The 23,746-nt window shown below is 38.3% G+C and overlaps 1 protein-coding gene and 1 long non-coding RNA gene across 3 annotated transcripts in view; one reads left to right on the top strand and one right to left on the bottom strand.

Annotated features, from left to right (window-relative positions):
• ankrd50 (ankyrin repeat domain 50) overlaps positions 1–5,680 on the top strand; it is a 57,420-nt gene extending 51,740 nt beyond the window's left edge. Inside the window, exons 4-5 of one of the 2 annotated variants that reach the window (XM_042492882.1) lie at positions 144–3,688; positions 3,930–5,680. In XM_042492882.1, the coding sequence (XP_042348816.1) occupies positions 144–3,685 (3,542 nt within the window). In that variant the 3' untranslated portion in view covers positions 3,686–3,688; positions 3,930–5,680. Of the gene's footprint in view, positions 1–143 lie in introns of both variants that reach the window. The other variant, XM_042492881.1, reaches the window with a different exon arrangement.
• A 643-nt stretch (positions 5,681–6,323) lies between these two features.
• LOC121947767 lies at positions 6,324–22,935 on the bottom strand. Its single transcript, XR_006106110.1, has 3 exons — positions 22,849–22,935; positions 16,188–16,279; positions 6,324–6,467 (listed from the first exon to the last, which is right to left on the bottom strand). It is a non-coding gene; the product is annotated as an uncharacterized LOC121947767 (long non-coding RNA).
• Between the last annotated feature and the right edge of the window lie 811 nt (positions 22,936–23,746).

Genomic DNA, 23,746 nt, shown 5'->3' with positions numbered 1-23,746 from the left:
GGTTCATGGAGGCATACAACCATGAGGCAGTAATTCCAGTTTATACTCTAAACAAGTTATTTTTGAGTCTTTAGATGTCCTCTACATTACTATTATCAACGTGTAATCAGACTCCACTAATGTCCATTTTTTTTCTCTTACAGGATTCCGCAAAATCAGCCTTGATGATCTGCGCAAAGCCTACATCGTCAAGGATGTGCAGCAGTACATCCTCCACAGGCTTGACCAGGAGGAGGCCCTGAGGCAACACCTGACCAAGGAGACTGCCGAGATGCTCAACCAACTCCACATCAAAAGCAGCGGCTGCTTCCTCTACTTGGAGCGAGTGCTAGATGGCGTGGTGGAGAACTTCATCATGCTTCGCGAGATCCGTGACATCCCCGGCACACTCAATGGCCTCTACCTTTGGCTATGCCAGAGACTATTTGTGAGAAAACAGTTTGCCAAAGTCCAGCCCATCCTTAATGTAATCCTGGCAACGTGCAGGCCACTGACGGTCAAGGAACTGTACCATGCAGTCTGGACCAAAAACATGACTCTGACAATGGAAGAGTTTCAGAAAAAGATGGACATTCTCTCCAAGTTGTTGGTCGACGGCCTTGGGAATACTAAAATCCTTTTTCACTACAGTTTTGCAGAGTGGCTACTAGATGTCAAACATTGCACCCAGAAGTACTTGTGCAATGCAGCAGAGGGACACAGGATGTTGGCGATGAGTTATACTTGCCGGGCAAAGCATCTTAAGCCACTCGAAGTGCAGGAATTTGCATTACACCTGGTCAACTCCAATCTGCAGATTGAGCCATTTAATCTGGCTCTTTGGATGGTTTGGAATGGAACTCCTGCTAAGGACTCTCTGACCACCTCCATACCAAAAGAACAGGAGGTCCTACAACTTCTGGTCAAAGCTGGAGCTCATGTAAGCAACGAGGATGACCATGCATCATGTATTGTACAACAGGCCCTGGAAAGAGAGGACTCAATACGGACTTTACTTGACAACGGGGCATCTGTGAACCAGTGTGACTCCAGTGGGAGAACTCTGCTGGCCAACGCTGCATACAGTGGAAACCTTGATGTGGTTAACTTGCTCATATCTAGAGGGGCCAACATGGAGCTGGAAGACAACCATGGACAAACGGCACTTACTCTTGCTGCGAGGCAGGGCCATACCAAAGTGGTCAACTGCTTAATTGGCTGTGAGGCCAACATAAACCACACAGATCATGATGGATGGACAGCCCTGCGCTCAGCAGCCTGGGGTGGACATTCAGAGGTTGTATCTGCTTTGCTTTATGCTGGTGCCAAAGTGGACTGTGCCGATGCTGATGGCAGAACTGCGTTAAGAGCTGCTGCTTGGGGAGGTCATGAAGACATAGTGTTGAATCTTCTTCAGCATGGGGCTGAGGTCAACAAGGCAGACAATGAAGGGCGAACAGCTCTCATTGCTGCAGCATACATGGGACACAGAGAGATCGTTGAGCACCTCTTGGACCATGGGGCCGAAGTTAACCATGAAGATGTGGATGGAAGGACTGCCCTCTCAGTCGCTGCTCTCTGCGTTCCTGCGAGTAAAGGCCATGCTTCTGTCGTGAGCCTTCTGATTGAAAGGGGGGCAGAGGTTGACCACTGTGATAAAGACTGCATGACTCCTCTCCTCGTGGCTGGCTATGAAGGACATGTCGATGTAGTTGATCTGCTCTTGGAAGGTGGGGCTGATGTGGATCACACAGACAACAATGGTCGCACGCCTCTTCTTGCTGCTGCATCAATGGGCCATGCCTCTGTTGTCAACACATTACTCTTCTGGGGTGCTGCCGTTGATAGCATCGACAGTGAGGGAAGGACTGTGCTGAGCATCGCATCTGCTCAGGGTAACGTGGAGGTGGTCAGAACTCTGCTGGACAGAGGTCTGGACGAGAATCACAGGGATGACGCAGGCTGGACCCCGCTACACATGGCTTCATTTGAGGGCCACCGCCAAGTGTGTGATGCCCTCATTGAGCAAGGTGCTCGTTGCACAGAGGTTGATAATGATGGTAGAATACCGCTGATATTAGCTGCACAAGAGGGACATTACGACTGTGTGCAAATTCTTCTGGAAAACAAGTCATGCATTGATGAGAGGGGATATGATGGGAGGAATGCTCTCAGGGTGGCTGCACTGGAAGGCCACAGGGACATTGTTGAACTGCTGCTGAGCCACGGTGCTGATATAGATTACAAAGACGCAGACGGACGCCCAACTCTCTACATATTGGCACTTGAAAATCAGCTGGCCATGACAGAGTATTTCCTTGAAAATGGAGCAAACGTGGAAGCTTGTGACACTGAGGGTAGAACGGCCCTCCACGTGTCCTGCTGGCAAGGGCATGTCGAAATGGTGAGGCTGCTGATTAACTATCATGCTGATGTGAACGCCTGTGACAATGAGAAGCGATCTGCCCTCCAGTCTGCTGCATGGCAAGGACACACAAAAGTTGTGCAATTTTTGATAGAGAATAGCACACATGTGGATCATACATGCAACCAGGGAGCTACAGCACTAGGCATAGCTGCACAAGAGGGCCACATCGATGTTGTGCAAATACTTCTCGAAAACGGTGCTGACCCCAACCACGCCGATCAGTTTGGACGCACAGCAATGAGAGTGGCAGCAAAAGGTGGCCATTCAATGATAATAAAACTTTTGGAAAAGTATGGAGGTACAACTCTAAATGGCTGCAATCCCTCCCCAGTCCACACCATGGAAGAAAAAACACCATTGTCTGTGACTGGTAAAATGCAATCTCTCACCATTAAATCAAGCAGCTCTGGCAGCACCGGGGCAGGAGATATGCAGTCATCAGGACGTGGTCTACCCAACGGACCTGTCCATGCTTTCAGTTCCCCGTCAGAATCTCCTGATTCCACAGTAGATAGACAGAAGTCCTCTCTCTCCAATAATTCTCTCAAGAGCTCAAAGAACTCATCCTTGAGAACCACATCATCCACGGCCACAGCACAGACAGTGCCGATCGACAGTTTTCACGGACTGACGTTCACAGAACAAATCCAACAACATTCACTGCCTCGCAGCCGGAGCAGACAGTCTATTGTGTCCCCTTCTTCGACCACTAAGTCCATTAGTCAGCAGCCGTCATCTCCATCCAATGACTTTGACTGGTCTCAGTTAAAATCTGGTCTCAAGTCAACAAAGGGAAGTAAGAACGGAAACGGGACTTCAAACAGTAAAGGAGCACTGGGAGACAAGAAAAAGGTCAAGAACAGCGGATCAACCCAAGGTCAGGTTCTGGAGTACGAGATGACGCAGTTCGACAAGAGGATTGCTCTGAACAAATCGGTCGCTAACATTTCAGTGAAGGATCCACATTGCAAGATCATGATTGGTGGTTCAATGCGGCAGGAAAGGGGGCAAAGCCAAGATCAGTTCTTTATCCAGCAGCAGAGCTGCTCTGAGAAGAAGAGGAATGGCATCATGACCAACCCCAACTATCATCTACAGGGTAATCAGGTTTTCCTGAGTAGGGTATCAGTTCCTCGGACTGTACAGAACAGAGGCCACCAGGATGTTCTAGAGAACTACCCCATAGGGGAAACCGAGCTAAGCCTTAAACAAGCCCTGAAACTGCAGATTGAAGGATCAGACCCTGGTTTTAACTACAAAAAGGAGACTCCATTATAGCTGGTAAGAGATGCTTTTCACAATAGTTCTCCAGTATGTGCTCTTGACTTTGGCTTGTCTCTTCATTTACAGTGGCTAACAATGAGGCTGATAACTGACTGTTAGTTGATACTGGATTGCACTCAACAAAACCATCATTATTTGGATTCTATCAAACTTGCATGAAGAATGCCTCAATCTGGTAAGCAGACCTTCTTTCCTCCTAAACAAAACAGTAACCCAAATCATTCCTGTACTATTTCAGATGTCTTGAATGCCATTCGTCATGCAGACATTGGAGGGAATGTGCCAAAGCAACTGTTTTCATCTGCATAAAAAAATACTAGATTTCTTTTTGCCATTAGTGGGAGACCTCAATATAAAACCTAGGGATGATTGTTGATTGCTGCCTAAGGCTTATGTGAACTGATACATCAATGTGCCTACATCTGTTACAGCCTTCTTCACGTATTCATGCAAACTATCATTTTAATTTAATGTAATGCTATTTAATAAGCAGTGTATGCACTTTTAAAAGAGTAAAATGACAGACATGCATTTGTTCTATTCACTTTGTATCCCATCCATGTTTTATCAAAGTAATTGTTTGAGAGAAACATACCAATGCTTTTTTATTATTATTTTATATTATGTTTGTTCTATTTTTTTCCACAATGACAGCAATGTACCGCTTAGTACATTGTCACAAGACCAGAGGACATAACAGTAACTGATGCCATGGTATGAATTCAAGCGCATTGATAGTCTGCCTTTCTAGAGACCCCAGATAATCTGTGTTAACCTTGATCAGTGTGCTAAACCTATGTTGTGTGTAATATGTTAATAGCTATGGCAGTTTACTTCACGAGTATATACAAGCATATTTATTTTTGGAAAAAAGCCACTTTTGCTGCATTTTGTGTTGCATTACGCTCTACCATGGTGCTGTGTTCAGAAGTTGCCTGCAGTTATTTTGGACTCCCGATTTTGTTGGTTTTGTGCGCTTGTGTGTTATTACTAAGAAAGAGGGAGGTGAAAATGTTTAAAAAAAATGTTCATTTTGTCCCTATGGGATTTCTCAATTGCTTGTGTGTTTATTATTTTTTGTGTGCAAAACTATTTAAATAACCCATTGTGTACCGTCAGCAACAGTTTGGTGCTAAATGCAGCGATTTCAAGTGAAAGCAGTGATTTAAAAAAAAAATGCATCTGTCCGCAGAGTTACATGTATAACCTACCGCAATGCAAGAAACAAAATCCAAGCTTTGTTTCATTCTTGTCATGTGGTTAATTTCCAGTAATTCCTGCTGGATTTTTCAGGGGCATGGCTCAAAAGGGTTCAGCCATTAAGACAACTCATAGCTGTGAATGATATTGTTTGAAATGCAGAGTTGGTAAAGCCAAAGTAGAAATAACATACTGTAACTCTGTCCCACCTCCTCCCTGTGAGAAGCTTAATATCAGTTCAACAAAACTTAACCCCCTGCGGGAGATGGAGGGGAGGAGGTGCTCGACTGTGACACTGAAGGAACTGAAACATCTGTTTCTCATGAACTGTGCAGAGCTGCGTTAGCGTTTACAGGCTGTGTCATATTTTTGCAGGCTTTTCATATTGTCAACAGTGAGCTATTTTTTGCCAAGAACTAGGATCAGGGTGAGTAGAAACCTATCGCATGCACAAACACTTATAAGCCCTAGTGAAAGCTCTCAGCTCTTCAGTACTACAGTAGCTCAAACGTATGCCATGAAGGGTCAATAGAAGGATTCAAGGCAGGATCGGGTCTAGAAACAGTGTTGGAAAACATACTGTATAGTCTTATTAAGCAGTTATCTCGTTTGTCTTGACTGTGTTTTGTCTGTCATCTTTGATTTGACTGTCAGTGATTGGATTGTAAATAGCTTAACATGTACATTCAACTTTCATTTAAAAAGAATTCCTGTATTATATGAAGTGGAATTTTCTGATGTATATTAAAGTGCTTAATAAACATATTTGCTTTACTGCTGAAAAAGAAATATTTTGCTAAGTGTTCAATTTTGTTAATTCATCCTATTTGTTCTCCCTTTTCGTTCTAAAATAGATAGATTCATTCAAAAGTAAATGAAACTTGCCTCGTACTTCCATGTATTTTTTAATGTTGGCATAGATACAGCCAGTAAAGGGCGCTGACAACAACAAAAGAGGCGACGCTGCAGAGTTCGCAATAATATACAGAGCCTTCGTGGGGGCAGTGTAGCACAGGCCAAGCGAGTTACAAATGCAGGAAACAACAAAGTTTTTTGTTTTTTTTTAAATTACACAACTTTTAACTCTGCTCTGTAGTGCTATCCAGTGGTGACAGTCAAAACAATGCAAATGTATGGATCTATTTTCTATGTAAAGGGAGTATAAATGAGCCCTGAGGCTTGTGTCAGCACTGATGCTCTATTAACTTTTAAGTTTTCATTTTTTTGAGGATGGATTATCCATTAGCAAAAATCAAATTTAGAGCAGATTTATAACCAAAATAATTGACTAGGAATTAGTCACTGCAGGGACTAATTCTTAAGTTACTTTGAATTCTTTAAATCCCAAGGCCCTTTTTGTATCCACTGAAGTGTTTTCCTCCTGTATCTGCGCTGCAAAACCACAGGCTATGCTTTTAATACTCACCTCACTGTTGGTCTTTTGGTGGTGGAGGGTCAAACCAGGACACTGCAGGCATCACAACACATGGATCACGGCGAAATGGAACAGACAAGCGCGCCAAGTGCTATCACCCCCTCCTTCCTGCAAGTTCACTCAGTTCAGCTCAAACAGGAACTGCGAGAGAGATCAAGAGATGGTGGATGTGTTTAATGTAAATACAAGTTTCCTGAAATCTTGAAAACTACAATTAGTTAGTACTGTAATGCAATGCTTATTTACTGTTTATTGAGTTTTATATACGTCATTTAAGGGGAGACAGTACAGGTGGAGAGTGTAAAAGGTTACCACTTAGAGACTTCCCCAGTTTATTATTTACATCGAGACATTTGTTTTTGCCTTGCATGCTTTCTGAAAATTCATTTAAGTATGCAATAATGCATTATCTAATGCACTTCCTGCATACTTTTCCTGTGCAGAAATTTGAACAAAAACACATCTAATGTGTATTTTGGAAGTTACCTTTTAACATGTCTGAGAGAAAACATGTTAAAGAAGCAAAATTGCCTGAAATCTAAAAAATTTATCCGTGCATGAAAAAACTGTTTTGTTTTTTTTTTTGGCCTGTATTGTCTCCCCTTTAATTCAAAATAAATTATTAGTCCGTAAGAAACTGACCTCAGCTCTGTATCAAATACATTTAACTGAATGAGCAGCATTTTGGGCAAAGCTGTTACAAAAATGTCCCGCAGAGCAGCTAAAGTGATATTTAGGGATTTAGACTTGCAGCAAAGCCTTTTCCTTCATGTTTTTAAGGGTGGATGTTAATGAGGAAACCATCTGGTGCTGATGTCATGTAGTATGTACTGTCCAAGCTTGGAGGATCTCCTCGTGAACCATCTGCCAATGGCCACATCTGGTTCTTCTCCACCCATGCCCTTGTTTTGGATACAGTGCTAACAAGCTCCCACGCAATATACACAACATGGCGACAGTTGTGGCCGACCTGTTCCAGACAACTTTAAACCCAGCTGCCTTCATCTGCTCGTGTGCGTGCAGGTTTCCATTCCAGAAAAACACTCTAACTGAAGATTTCTCTGATTAGCAGTTTTAGCTGTGGCTAGCAGGAACATCTGAGTGAAAACAGCTGCTTTGTCGTTTCGCTGTACTGAAAATGGACACATACATGGGGTAAGTTTTGAATGAAAATAGAAACGTTGTTGATTGTTGTGTCCTTGTAAGGATTACTTCCCAGCTCTCCTCTAGAAAAATGACCTTCTTGTGAGGCTTTGTGCCTCGACGTTGCTTCGACGTCTCTGTAATCACATACTGTGTTTCTGTGACACTCATCGCTGAGAAACGTATTATTAATACAATGATATGACGTATGGTGCTAAAACATTTTTGTTATTTTGAGTGACGTAATACGCAATAACGTTTTTGTCATATTTTGAAGGACTGTTGTTTTATGGGTTTTGGGTCCATTTTTTTGAATGTTTTTTCAATGCTGTATGCTATAACATACCTTTATACACTATACTCAGTGATTTTCAGCTGTTTTTTGGACATGTCAAATTTTGACATTTTCGCCATAGTATAGCCTTGGTGTTTTGGTCATTTTTTCACCATGCAGTTTTATGGGTTTTTTGGCCGTTTTTGCATGTTTTTTCAACACTGTATACTACAACATGCTCCTATAAACAATCCTAAGTGGTTTTAAACAGTTTTTTGGACATATCAATTTTTGACATTTTCGCCATAGTATAGCCTTGGTGTTTTTTTCGTCATTTTTTCACCATGCAGTTTTATGGGTTTTTTTGGCTTTTATTGGATATTTTTTCAACACTGTATACTATAACATGCTTCTATAAACAATCCTAAGTGGTTTTAAGCACTTTTTTGGACATGTCAATTTTTGACATTTTCGCCATAGTATAGCCTTGGTGTTTTTTTCGTCATTTTTTCACCATGCAGTTTTATGGGTTTTTTGGCCATTTTATGGATATTTTTTCAACACTGTATACTACAAACATGCTCCTATAAACAATCCTAAGTGGTTTTAAGCACTTTTTTGGACATGTCAATTTTTGACATTTTCGCCATAGTATAGCCTTGGTGTTTTTTTCGTCATTTTTTCACCATGCAGTTTTATGGGTTTTTTGGCTGTTATTGGATATTTTTTCAACACTGTATACTATAACATGCTTCTATAAACAATCCTAAGTGGTTTTAAGCACTTTTTTGGACATGTCAATTTTTGACATTTTCGCCATAGTATAGCCTTGGTGTTTTTTTCGTCATTTTTTCACCATGCAGTTTTATGGGTTTTTTGGCTGTTATTGGATATTTTTTCAACACTGTTACTATAACATGCTCCTATAAACAATCCTAAGTGGTTTTAAGCAGTTTTTTTGGACATGTCAATTTTTGACATTTTCGCCATAGTATAGCCTTGGTGTTTTTTTAGTCATTTTTTTCACCATGCAGTTTTATGGGTTTTTTGGCTGTTATTGCATATTTTTTCAACACTGTATACTATAACATGCTCCTATAAACAATCCTAAGTGGTTTTAAGCACTTTTTTGGACATGTCAATTTTTGACATTTTCGCCATAGTATAGCCTTGGTGTTTTTTTCGTCATTTTTTCACCATGCAGTTTTATGGGTTTTTTTGGCTGTTATTGATATTTTTTTCAACACTGTATACTATAACATGCTCCTATAAACAATCCTAAGTGGTTTTTAAGCACTTTTTTGGACATGTCAATTTTTGACATTTTCGCCATAGTATAGCCTTGGTGTTTTTTTCGTCATTTTTTCACCATGCAGTTTTATGGGTTTTTTGGCTGTTATTGGATATTTTTTCAACACTGTATACTATAACATGCTTCTATAAACAATCCTAAGTGGTTTTAAGCACTTTTTTGGACATGTCAATTTTTGACATTTTCGCCATAGTATAGCCTTGGTGTTTTTTTCGTCATTTTTTCACCATGCAGTTTTATGGGTTTTTTGGCTGTTATTGGATATTTTTTCAACACTGTTTACTATAACATGCTCCTATAAACAATCCTAAGTGGTTTTAAGCAGTTTTTGGACATGTCAATTTTTGACATTTTCGCCATAGTATAGCCTTGGTGTTTTTTTAGTCATTTTTTCACCATGCAGTTTTATGGGTTTTTTGGCTGTTATTGGCATATTTTTTCAACACTGTATACTATAACATGCTCCTATAAACAATCCTACGTGGTTTTAAGCACTTTTTTGGACATGTCAATTTTTGACATTTTCGCCATAGTATAGCCTTGGTGTTTTTTTCGTCATTTTTTCACCATGCAGTTTTATGGGTTTTTTTGGCTGTTATTGGATATTTTTTCAACACTGTATACTATAACATGCATGCTCCTATAAACAATCCTAAGTGGGTTTTAGCACTTTTTTGGACATGTCAATTTTTGACATTTTCGCCATAGTATAGCCTTGGTGTTTTTTTCGTCATTTTTTCACCATGCAGTTTTATGGGTTTTTTGGCTGTTATTGGATATTTTTTCAACACTGTATACTATAACATGCTTCCTATAAAACAATCCTAAGTGGTTTTAAGCACTTTTTTGGACATGTCAATTTTTGACATTTTCGCCATAGTATAGCCTTGGTGTTTTTTTCGTCATTTTTTCACCATGCAGTTTTATGGGGTTTTTGGCTGTTATTGGATATTTTTTCAACACTGTATACGATAACATGCTTCTATAAACAATCCTAAGTGGTTTTAAGCAGTTTTTTGGACATGTCAATTTTTTGACATTTTCGCCATAGTATAGCCTTGGTGTTTTTGGTCATTTTTTCACCATGCAGTTTTATGGGGTTTTTTTGGCCGTTTTTGCATGTTTTTTTCAACACTGTATACTATAACATGCTCCTATAAACAATCCTAAGTGTTTTTAAGCACTTTTTTGGACATGTCAATTTTTGACATTTTCGGCCATAGTATAGCCTTGGTGTTTTTTTTTGTCATTTTTTCACCATGCAGTTTTATGGGTTTTTTGGCTGTTATTGGATATTTTTTCAACACTGTATACTATAACATGCTTCTATAAACAATCCTAAGTGGTTTTAAGCACTTTTTTGGACATGTCAATTTTTGACATTTTCGCCATAGTATAGCCTTGGTGTTTTTTTAGTCATTTTTTCACCATGCAGTTTTATGGGTTTTTTGGCTGTTATTGGATATTTTTTCAAACACTGTATACTATAACATGCTCCTATAAACAATCCTAAGTGGTTTTAAGCACTTTTTTGGACATGTCAATTTTTGACATTTTCGCCATAGTATAGCCTTGGTGTTTTTTTCGTCATTTTTTCACCATGCAGTTTTATGGGTTTTTTGGCTGTTATTGGATATTTTTTCAACACTGTATACTATAACATGCTTCTATAAACAATCCTAAGTGGTTTTAAGCACTTTTTTGGACATGTCAATTTTTGACATTTTCGCCATAGTATAGCCTTGGTGTTTTTTTCGTCATTTTTTCACCATGCAGTTTTATGGGTTTTTTTTGGCTGTTATTGGATATTTTTTCAACACTGTATACTATAACATGCTCCTATAAACAATCCTACGTGGTTTTAAGCACTTTTTTGGACATGTCAATTTTTGACATTTTCGCCATAGTATAGCCTTGGTGTTTTTTTTCGTCATTTTTTCACCATGCAGTTTTATGGGTTTTTTGGCTGTTATTGGATATTTTTTTCAACACTGTATACTATAACATGCTCCTATAAACAATCCTAAGTGGTTTTAAGCACTTTTTTGGACATGTCAATTTTTGACATTTTCGCCATAGTATAGCCTTGGTGTTTTTTTCGTCATTTTTTCACCATGCAGTTTTATGGGTTTTTTGGCTGTTATTGGATATTTTTTCAACACTGTATACTACAACATGCTCCTATAAACAATCCTAAGTGGTTTTAAGCACTTTTTTGGACATGTCAATTTTTGACATTTTCGCCATAGTATAGCCTTGGTGTTTTTTTCGTCATTTTTTCACCATGCAGTTTTATGGGTTTTTTGGCTGTTATTGGATATTTTTTCAACACTGTATACTATAACATGCTTCTATAAACAATCCTAAGTGGTTTTAAGCACTTTTTTGGACATGTCAATTTTTGACATTTTCGCCATAGTATAGCCTTGGTGTTTTTTTCGGCATTTTTTCACCATGCAGTTTTATGGGTTTTTTGGCCGTTTTTGCATGTTTTTTCAACACTGTATACTACAACATGCTCCTATAAACAATCCTACGTGGTTTTAAGCACTTTTTTGGACATGTCAATTTTTGACATTTTCGCCATAGTATAGCCTTGGTGTTTTTTTCGTCATTTTTTCACCATGCAGTTTTATGGGTTTTTTGGCTGTTATTGGATATTTTTTCAACACTGTATACTATAACATGCTTCTATAAACAATCCTAAGTGGTTTTAAGCACTTTTTTGGACATGTCAATTTTTGACATTTTCGCCATAGTATAGCCTTGGTGTTTTTTTCGTCATTTTTTCACCATGCAGTTTTATGGGTTTTTTGGCTGTTATTGGATATTTTTTCAACACTGTATACTATAACATGCTCTATAAACAATCCTACGTGGTTTTAAGCACTTTTTTGGACATGTCAATTTTTGACATTTTCGCCATAGTATAGCCTTGGTGTTTTTTTCGTCATTTTTTCACCATGCAGTTTTATGGGTTTTTTGGCCATTTTTACATGTTTTTTTCAACACTGTATACTACAACATGCTCCTATAAACAATCCTACGTGGTTTTAAGCACTTTTTTGGACATGTCAATTTTTGACATTTTCGCCATAGTATAGCCTTGGTGTTTTTTTCGTCATTTTTTCACCATGCAGTTTTATGGGTTTTTTGGCCATTTTTGCATGTTTTTTCAATACTCTATACTATAACACACTTCAATAAACAATCCTAAGTGGTCTTAAGCACTTTTTTGGACATGTCAATTTTTGACATAAAATGACCAAAACACCAAGGCTATACTATGGCGAAAATGTGAAAAATTGACATATCCAAAAAACAGCTCAAGACCACTGAGGAGAGTTTATAGAGGCGTTTTATAGTATAAATTGTAAAAAAAAACAACAAAAACGGAAAAAAACCCCCCACAAAATTTCATGATGAAAAAATTTCCAAAAAAGCAAGACTATACAATGTCGAAAATTTCAAACTTTGACATATCCAAAAAACAGCTTAAAACCACTTAGGATTGTTTATAGAAGCATATTTTAGTATACAGTGTTGAAAAAACATCCCCAAAAGGCCCCAAAACTCATAAAATAGCATCTTGGAAAAATGACCAAAAAAGCAAGGCTATAGGATAGTGAAAATGTAAAAAATTGTCAAGTCTAAAAAACAGATGAAACCCACTAAGTGTAGCAATTAAAGGCATGTTATAAAATACAGTGTTAAAAAAACATCCTCAAAAGGCCCCAAAACCCATAAAATAGCATGTTGTAAAAATGAGCCAAAAAGCAAGGCTATAGTATGGCGAAAATGCCGAAATTTGACATGTTCAAAAAAAGGGTTCAGTGCTATGTCTCCTCCTTTTCAGCATCTACCTTCTTCCCCTCGACAGCATCATCCGTCTTCACTGTCTTTATTTCCACTGCTATGCTGATGACATCCAGCTCTCTCCACCAACTCTATCACCACAGACGCCCACTCCAAACTCACCAACTGGCCTCACTGAAATAACACATAATGACATGTCGAAAAAATGTCTGAAAATTACATATTATGGGTTGTAGAAACATATCATAAAAATGCCAAAAACGTCATAATTGAGTATGTCAAAATATGACATGTCCAAAAAAATGCTGAAAACCACTGACAACCACATAAAATAGCATGCTGAGACACATTACGGCATAGAATTTGGCAAGAATGGCTTGCAGAGACACTTCATAGTATACAGCATTGAATAAAAGGCACATAAACACCATGGTATAGCATGTCGAAAAATGTCAACCTTGACATGTGAAAAAAAGGGCTGAAAACATCAAAGTATAGTTTCCGAAAAACCTCAAATTTTGACATGTCAAAAAAAGTCTGAAAATGACATATTCTAACTTTTCAAGACACATCATAATATAAAAAAAATGGCCAAAAACGACACAGTATAGTATGTTGAAAAATGTCAAATTTTGACATGTTGAAAAAATGATTGAAAATGACATGGAAAAGTATCTCAAAAAACATCAAATTTTGACATGTCGAAAAAATGTCTGAAAATGACATATTATGGGTTGTAGAAACATATTATGTTATCGCATGTCAAAAAAAGGCCACAAACTTCATAATTTAACATGTCAAAAAAAATTACGAAAACGCCATAGCATATGCTGAAAAATGTCAAATTTTGACATGGCGAAAAAAATGGCTGAAAATCACATATTATAGGTTATAGAGACAGGTCATAATATAGCATGCTAAAAAAAAAACAACAACATAGTATACTATGTTGAAAACCTTTAAATTTTGATAATTTGAAAAAATGTCCGAAAACGACATGTTATAGCTTGGAGAGACACGTCACACTTTGTAATATAGCTTGTCGAAAAATGTCTGAAAACAACATGTCGCTTAATGTCAAACTTTGACATGTTGAGCAAATGTCTTAAAATGACATATTACAGCTTGAAGAAACACGTCATACTATACCATGTCAAAAAAAGACCAAAAACCTCATAATGTAGCCTGCCAAAAAAGTGGCTAAAAACCACATATTATAGCTTGTAGAGACATGTCATAGTATACAATGTCGAAAAAAAAAGGCCAAAAAATGTCCAAATATATCATGTCGAAAAAATGTCTGAAAATGAAACATACTATGTTCTATACTATTCTGTGACATTTTTGTCACGTTTTTGGTCATTTTTGACAGCACACTATACTATGAAGTCTTGGGGTCCTTCTAGGCGATATACTATATTGTGACATTGTCACATTTTGGGTAATTTTTGATGACATCCTATACAATGACATTTTTGTCATATTTTCAGCCAAATACTATCCTTCGATGTTTTTGTCATATTTTGAGCAACATACTTTACTATGTACTTTTTGTCATATTTTCTTACATACAATACTTTCATATTTCTTTTGGACTACATACTTTACCATGCTATTTTTAGATATTTTGAGTTCTATTATGTTGTTATGATCTTTTGAACGACATAATTTACTGTGATGTTTTTATAATATGTTGAGCAACTTGCCATATGATGCAATGACATTTTTATGATTTTTTTGGAAGACATAATATACTATGACTTTTTCTGTTTTTTTGACATATTTTCAGAGACATGCTATAGAATGACTTCTTGTGATATTTTCAGTTACATAGTATACTTTAACTGTAATAATTTAATGGCTTAGTACACTTTTTACATTCAAAGCATCATACTATATTGTTTTTTCTGATTTTTTTTAATCAAATATGATATTGATAATTTTTTTGCAACAATCTTCATGACATACTATGCAATGAGATTTTTTTCCCATTTCTGACAAAATACTTTACAATGATTTAATTTTTTTTTTTTGCCAATTCTATTGTATAACTTTTTTGTGATATATTTGACAACATACTGTACTATACAATTTTTGTCACATTGACATACTATACTTTGACTTTATTGTCGTATTCAAAATGTCAAAGAATACCATGAATTTTTTTGTGTTTTTTTAATTACTTTTTTTCATGACTTTTCTTTTTTTGTGATGACATACTAAAACTTTTTGGTCATATTTATGACAACCTACTTTTCTATGACTTTGTCATGTTTGTAATGATATATTCCACCATAACCATTTAATGATATCTTTAACCACATACTATACTGTAATTATTTTTTTGTCATTTAGAACATCATACCATACTATGACTCTGTTGTTACATTTTTTTAACAATATACTGTAAAAATGTTGAAAATATAATTAGAAGTCATAGCATTGTATCAAATCAAACGTAGTATAGTGTGACATTAAAGATATCATCAATCAAAAGTTATAACACCCATTATGGCAAAACAACTGTCATAACCAGTATAATATATCCTAAAATGTAATAAAAATTGGTCACAGTGTATAAAAAGGATCTCATTCATAAAATAGCGGAAACAACACATCTGCAATTGCAGAAGGTCAGTCGACCTTCAACTGCAAAATGACACCTTTTTAACCTTTTTTCAGTTCAATTTTTTTTTTTTTTTTTAACAATTCTGGTACACAAGCAATGGCAGTCAATCTAATTAGAAATATGATGCAGAGCTCTGCATGGTAGTAGACTAGTGTCATTATGAAAATGGATGGACAGATTTAAATACCCCTTTGTAGAAATCCTCCATGAGTCTGCCACTTGGCTGCCTCCTCACCAAATCACTGCTGGCATTGATCCGCCGAGGTTGAGTATTTATGCGTGCACGGATGCCAGTTTCCCAGAACAGCAATTAACTTTTGGAGAATAAAATTAGTCTGACAAGATGTACTCTTAAACAGTTTCACTCAGGCACTTACTTTGTACTGTGGGAGTTGTATTGCAATAGGTCAGTTTTGCAACATATATTCTCACATTTTATCCACAGTCAATAGATATGTCATTAAAGCACATATGTCAAAAACCTTCCAGATCTGTTCATTTAAGTCAGCTGTTCCTGATTCTCACAAGGTGCCACTTGTTGCGATGCAACCACAGTGTAGTATGTTGAATGAGAGCTATTGAAAGTGACAGTATGAAATGGAAAGCAAATGATTAAAACACAATGCATGCATTTCATGTTATTGCCATTGGTTTGCTGGCCGCACATTCACATACATAAACATTTACCTTGAGGACAGGATGTGATAAGAACGCAGGGCATGGAGAGTTCTTTCCAAATAACTCTAATGATGTCTTGAAATGGGTACGTGTGCCTTGTTCTACAGTAGGCAGAAGAAAAAAAATACAATATTGGTCTTTAATACTTAAATAATAATTCTGGTTAATAAAGTAAAGAAACTGGAGTATAATGGCATGTTTATATAATCACATACTATGACTTTTTATAACAATTTTGTGCAATAGTATATTAGGACTTTTTTCTAGCATGCTATACTATGACAGTTACATGTGATAGTTATGGACTTGTTTGGACTTCTCCCTGTTTGCCCCTGCAGAGAAATCAAGGGAGATATAGGCACAGGTGAGATTGAGGACAGTGAACCATAACTGATTTATACATACAACCCATATTCTACCCATAGCTGGTTGGAAAATTGTATATCGTATATATAAATAAGTATTGTATTGTATCATATGATATCTTATAGTATCTGTGTCATATCTGCATCATATCTGTATGGTATGGTATTGTATCGTATCTTATAGTTTTGCATTGCATCGTATCGTATCATAGCCTTATAACCTCCCTAAACAGGGAGATGTAGGCACTGGTGAGATGGAGGGAAGTTTATATTGTTATACAAAGTATCATATCGTATCGTATCGTATCGTATCGTATCGTATCGTATCGTATCGTATCATAGCCTTACAACCTCTCCAGGCTTTATTACTATTATTATTTTTTTGTATCAGCTTGCTTTCAGCCCCTTCCTCCTAAACAATCAATGATGACCTTGGCATCTGCAATAGTTCATAGAGCCACATTTACATTTATAGTGACAAAATGCGGAACTTCAGCCTGTAGTTAGCGCAACAGCCCAAAAGCCAGTGAAACTCTACAGAGTTTCTCTGGAAGGGGGACAGACGGGGATATCTAGACACTTGTGAGATAGGGAGACCACAGGTGATATACATACTACCCACATAGTTATGATATGAAGCTGGTTGAAAATCGGCAAAGTATCATGTCATTTCATATCGTATCGTATAGTGTTGATCGTATTGTATCGTATCACATTCCATTGTATTGCATCATAGCCTTATAACTACTCAGGGCTTTCTTCTTTTTTGCATCAGCCTGCTTTCAACCTCTTCCTTTTCAACAATCAACAAAGCCCTTGGCATAAGCCATAGTCTTCAAACCACGGTTACATTCATAACCTTTGCTCCGGTTCCAACAACCTCCAAAATCCAAAGTTTAAAAGCCAGATACCTCTGAACCCCCTGAAGTAGTTACTGATGCATTTGTATTGATCAGAAATCCCATCATCTCCCTGCAGATAAATTATGATCACTTTGTGCTGAAGGGCAATATAAATCGTAGTTATAGCTCCTATAACTATAACATTTTAGACTCCCACAATGCCAACAAGCAGTAATCACAAAGTTGGTTTCAGGTTGTTGTGATAGCCAGACTGCTGAGTTTTATACTCTTAACTGGCAACGGTTCAAACACAGAGCGTTTGAGTTGAACAAGGCTATTCTCTTCTGGATTTGTGTCTGTGTAGTGGAGCAGGTGGGTATTCATGAGCCCTTCAGGAACCAAGCATTTAAAATACGGCTTAACTGACCTGCTGGTGCTCATCTGTTTTCATTAACAGCTCTTAGATCCATCAAAAGGAAGAAATACACTTTTATGAAAGCACATTTCTGACAAAAGGGAGTTTTAAAAAGAAACTTCCCTCTCCTGTCTGTTGCAGTTCAGCTTCAACTCAAAAGTTTATTCAAAATTTGCTTTAAAAACAGACAGCTATGAAAGCAGTCTCCACTTGACAACAATGCAGGAGAATGAGAGATTAAACATACTGTACTCCTCTTTGTTGCCTGTTTACATAATCCCCACAGTCTCTCATCAAGGAGCGTGGATGAAAAGCTTTCATCGACTCTCTGTGGATAACCCGTTTTCTTCTTTGAAGCTCGACACAGTGCTGCAACATGCACACAGGTGTTCCACTTTCACTAAACACTGAACAGGATAAGTAAAACACCTGACGGTAAAATCAAAATGTCTGAGAGACCAAACACTGAAAAAACTGGTCTTTTGAGCGTGGGTGACTTGGCTAAAGTGCACCGTCATACTCTGCATCATTAATCATTACGGCTGGAGCCAAGGACAATAAATGGACCAGAGCTCTGCACAATGAAACGGCTGTAGCTCCACAGACAGAGATATTCTGGTGTCAAACAAAGACAGCTGCCTGTAAACCAGAGATCTCCATGCTTTCTCTCCATCACAGTCACTTTCAGATGCAGATGTTGTATCTCCAAAATATTTACTTTCGAGAAATGCAGGAAAACAGCTTGAAGACAATCCAGTTTTGAAGCCACTCAGTGTTTTTCTAAAGGTTTTATAATCCCAAGAATTTTCCCAACCCATGGAGCATATAATCCTCTCATTCACCCCGACTAGAGTTACGAGGTTGGCTGTGAGAAGCAGCTGGGAATTGCAAGCTTTAAATATATACCAGGAATCAAGCTCTCTTTTTAAGGAGTGTCCTGTTTACTATGTAGTACAAAAGAGTACTCATCATAAAATACAATGCAGCATCAAAATAAACAGAAACACTGCACACTAAATATTGTACAAAAGGGATACAAAACTTTCTTTTCTTGGGGGCCACTTTTGCAAAATGACAGGAGGGCAGGGGCCAGTCGCAGCAGCTCCATCCATGTTTCTAAGGTTTTAGGACCTTTGCCTGATCTTTGGACAGTTCTAGGATTTAAGGGCATTTCTAGTATTTTAGGACTCTTTGTAGGTTCTTAGAAATGTTTTTTGATTCCAGAACGTTTCTAGGATTTTAAGATGCTTTTTAGGATTTCAGAACATTTTTAGGATCTAAGTATGTTGCTAGGATTTTAGAATGTTTTTTTTTTTTTAGTATTTTATAAGATCTGTAGGATCTTAAAACATTTTTAGGACTTAAGGACCTTTCTAGGATCTTAGAAAATTTTGTAAAATTTTAGAACCTTTCTTGAATTTTAGGATGTTTCTAGGATTTCAGGACGTTTTGGATGTTTCTAGGATTTCAGGACGTTTTGGATGTTTCTAGGATTTCAGGACATTTGTAGGATTTTAGGACATTAGGGGCTTAGCTGGGACCTCTGTCGGTGGGTGTGGGGGATCCTCCATTGGCATTTTTTTATGAACAAGCTCTAATTTCATGCTGTTTTATTTGCACTCTGGCACCTTATGCATAGTACAAAAACAATTCAAGTTTGAATAACTTTATTTTTACTGTGAATTACAAAATGGTTGAGGGGTCTCTTGGTACCCTATTGGGACCCAGTTTGGCCAGCGGGCTGTAGAGTTGAGTATCACTGGTCTATCGGAATTTCTGAACAGGTAAACAGGTAAAAAAGCCAGTTTCTGTGAAGCATTGCAACAATTTGCAGAGTCCTAGAGTGTCAAACACTCAGACAGATCACTAAACACAGTACTACAATGTTAATTTTTATCTAAGCGGGAATGATCATCGACACCCTGCGGACCCCCCTACAGCTCCCTCCTTCCTCCCTCGCTGAGTGTTACGAGTGCAGCCCTAACAGAACAATGCGAAGCAGATTCACTTGAAACACAGCGTTTGTTCATCAAGCTGAGAAAAGTGAGCACCACCTGGGTGTTTTATTGGTACTGAGCTGCGAAATCGGCTCATTATGCAGAGCTATTATCGCCGGGAGTTGAGGAAATTTCACAGTGTTGGCAAAGGTTTGCTCTGGCTCTCAGTCCCTCTCCACTGCTACCTGGCTCCGTCTCTCGTCTTGGCTTTGTCTCCTTTATTTTTCTTCTTTCACATACTTGCTCTCAGCCTATTTGCGTTTCTTCCTGTCACTTTCTTTTCGCTCTTTGTTTTTCACTCTATATCTGTTTTTTTCCCTCATCCTCCATGTCGTTTTTTTCCTGTCTCTGGTATTCCCCCCTTTTCCCTTTCCCATACCCCTGTCCTCTGTGATTGTTCATTTTTTCCCATCTCCAGCTTTTCCTGTCCCCATTTATTTTCTTGGCTTTGTTGTCGTCCTCCCTTTGACCCCCTTTTTTCATATTTTGCTCATCTTCCTGTCTTTCTCTTTGTCTCTTTTCCTGTTGCTCTGCTTCTCTCTTTTTCATGCCGCTCACTCATGTGCTGTTTACTGTTATTGTGGAATTTCTCTGTCTGGCTTTTCATTTTTCTCTCTCTTGTCTCTTTCAGACTTTTCCTTTTACTCTTATTTGTCATGTCCGCCTTCTCTGTCGCCCTTTTTTCTCTTTGTCTGTTCTCGCCCTCCCCTCGCTCCCCCTGCTTCTTCCCTCTGTCAGCAGCGCGCAGCCCTCACCACGGCTGTTAGTTCATCTCAGGACAAAACCCCGCTCTGCCGCCACTGCTGCACACACACCGTTTGTCGAATCTAAGTCTTGGGTGTAACGGGGCCCGGGGACAGATGGAGAACTGTGGAGACGAAACAAAGACGTTCTCCGAGTTCCACTGACGCACAGAGCAAGGGGAGAAATATGAAAATGACACGGCAGGCTAAAACTGGGATGCCACATGATATCACAAATGCATGCTGTTCAACATTGTTTTGCACATGAAAAAAAAAAAAAAACTGGCACAGGCTCTGCCCTCTTGGCTTCAATTTTGGGATCTCTTCTCTCCGTGTTTCCTCTGCCAGTATTTAAATTTGTTTTGTCAAGAGTGCTTAACAGATTTGACCTGGTTTGACTTTTGCAGCAGATGTTAATCAGCAGTCTCAAGACCTGACAGGATATTAGCTGTCAAAAAGTATACACCACAACAGAGTTTGGAAATGGAGGGATCAGTTTCTAGGTGGCAGCTTTGGGATAAATATATCAATTTTGTTTATCTGACACTATAATGGTGCAGTAAGATGAAAGCATATCAAACTGTGAGCGAAAATCTGCGGCTCTGGGTTGCCAGAAAGACTGTTGTTCTTTGGCTCCGAATGTTGAAGTTGAACTCAACCAGTGAGATTAGCCACGCTAGCAGAGTTTCTCCGGGGATGGTAATGCTGGCCGATCCATCATCTTTCCAACCATTTCGTGTGAAATTTCTCAACACATATTGAATATATGTACATGAAAGATGATACAGATATTATGGCACCCAGAGGATGATTCCCAGTGTTCCCTGTAGGATGACATGAGAACCGATATTTTGATATTAAGCTAAGGCCAAAATTCTTTAAATGTGACGCGCTAATTTTCTGAAACACAAAACGTTCTGGCAATGCGATTCTTCCAGACGTGACGGGGCAGCATATATGCCTACAATGTGTTCTAGTGCGCTGTTAAACGCCAAAGAAAGTAGTAAAACACAGACCAGCATGGAAGAACAACAAAACATGGAAGACAGCAATGAGCGCAGCTGCAGTGACAGCTCCACCTCGACTCACAGAAACGACAAGCACGTTTTCCTGAGGTCAGAATATTTTAATTCTCAGCTGAATATTTACAGTCTGCCACAAACGCAAACCGTGGGACAAGGTGCTAAGCATCTATTCTACACATCACATTTATTTTTTTTTTTATTTTTTCCTGGTTGCTGAGAGTCTAAAGATGTGGGGGAAAACACTGCACAAAGCAGCAACATCCGAGGCTGTAAAATATGCAGAAATGCTAAAAACTACAGTTCCTGTAATGGCCACTTGAGGCAGGCTCCGAACCACACCCATATCTTCAATATGTAGTGGGAGCATACATTAAGCTGCCATGGAAAGCAATACAGTACGATTCAATTTTATGTGACACGGTATAACACGATACATTGTATTTTCTGTATTTTCTATTGTGCATTGTAGTTTCTGCAACCAGCTGCAGACAACTTGCTTTCTGTCTACATCAGCACAGGCATGCTCACTGTTTATGAATAGTCAAGTAAAATGCATTTTCAGGCATGTAAATATGGACGGAGATTATTTCTGAAATAATGCTAAAATGCTTCTATGCAGAGATTGTAAGTTATTGGATGTGGCTTTAGTCTTGTGTTTACCACAGAGACACATTTGCATAACCGAAGCTCCGAGTTGCTACACAGTTGCTACAGTATTAGTAATGGCTGCTGGCTGGGGTGTCTCTTCTTGCTGCAGACATTCACTCTCCCCCATTCAAATCACCAGCTGAGCTTTTATGTGTGACACTAGACCCTGAAAGTGGCTGCTATTCAGCACAACCAGTGCATGACTTTTTAAATCTGGACTCCCCGAAATGTGAATTAGGCCTGACCTGGCAACCCTGCACCTCCCATCACATCTCCCGGTCACCCTCTCGCCCTCTGCTCATTAGCACTAACCCTATTCCAGGTCAATACCTATGGCACACACACACACAGACACACGCACACACACACACACACACACACACACACACACACACACACACACACACACACACACACACACACACACACACACACACAGACTCTCTTTATCCCCTTCTTTCTCTCTCTCAGAGGCACACACACTCATTCTGTCTCTCTGCAGGTCTCTCTTTGTCTTGCTTGCTTTACCCCTGTCTCTCCCACTCACTCACTCACACACACACACACACACACACACACACACACAATGACACACATATTGCTGATCAGGGCGGCCGAGCAGGCAGGAGTCTGACCTCATTAGGAGCCATGGCAGGCAGCCAGAGGAGGGTCTGTCGATGAATGTCCAAGAAGAAGTGTTGAGGGAGCCGGACGAGCTGATCTGCGGAGCGACAGGAGGAGAACCGAGCCTTCTTTTCCTGTTGGATGATGATTTCATAAATAGCACTTAATACATGCGGGTGAACTGTGTGGATTAATTGATTAATTTAATCAACTAAAGGCATTTAATTTCCTTTTAGTCATGCCAGTGGTCTGGCTCTGCAATGTTAGTCCATCAGTCAGTCGTCTACTTAGGTCAAGACATGAATATCTCAACAAATATAGGATGGATTGTGATTAACCCTTTGAAAACTGAGAAAAATGGTTTGATTTCCTTTGAAAACACAAAAGGTGCTGTAAGTTAAAATTAAGCGTTAGAAGAAAATTACCTGAAATGTATCCAAAAAAAGGGAAAACAAAAAAGGCAAAAAAACAACAAAATAAAAGAAGAAAAAACCCAACACAGACAATCATATATATATATAATATATATATATATAAATATATAGATAAACAATAATTACAATATTGGTATTATAAAAAGCTGTTTTCTGGACATTTTCCATTTTTTTTTTTCCATATCATTAACTTAAATTTTTTTTCTCTCTCTCTTTCTCCCGCTGTCTTTTAAAACTAATTTTCAGGTTATATTCTTCTAAATTAAGTTTTTTTTTTTTACAAAAAAAAGAGATAGACCTGCTGTGTCATGCACCATATAAAAATGTCTTTACTTGACATTTTAGTGTTAAGTGCAAGGTTATTTTACTGTACATAAATAGGTGGATATGTATTTGGTTTAAAAAAAGTCTCTGTTTTTGTTTAGCCCTAAACCTTTGTAGAATATGCTGCATTTTAAAAGCAGCACAATCCAAA

The sequence above is a fragment of the Plectropomus leopardus genome, chromosome 9, assembly GCF_008729295.1.
Source record: "Plectropomus leopardus isolate mb chromosome 9, YSFRI_Pleo_2.0, whole genome shotgun sequence".
Taxonomy (NCBI): Eukaryota; Metazoa; Chordata; class Actinopteri; order Perciformes; family Serranidae; genus Plectropomus; species Plectropomus leopardus.
This window is presented reverse-complemented; position numbering and strand designations above follow the sequence as displayed.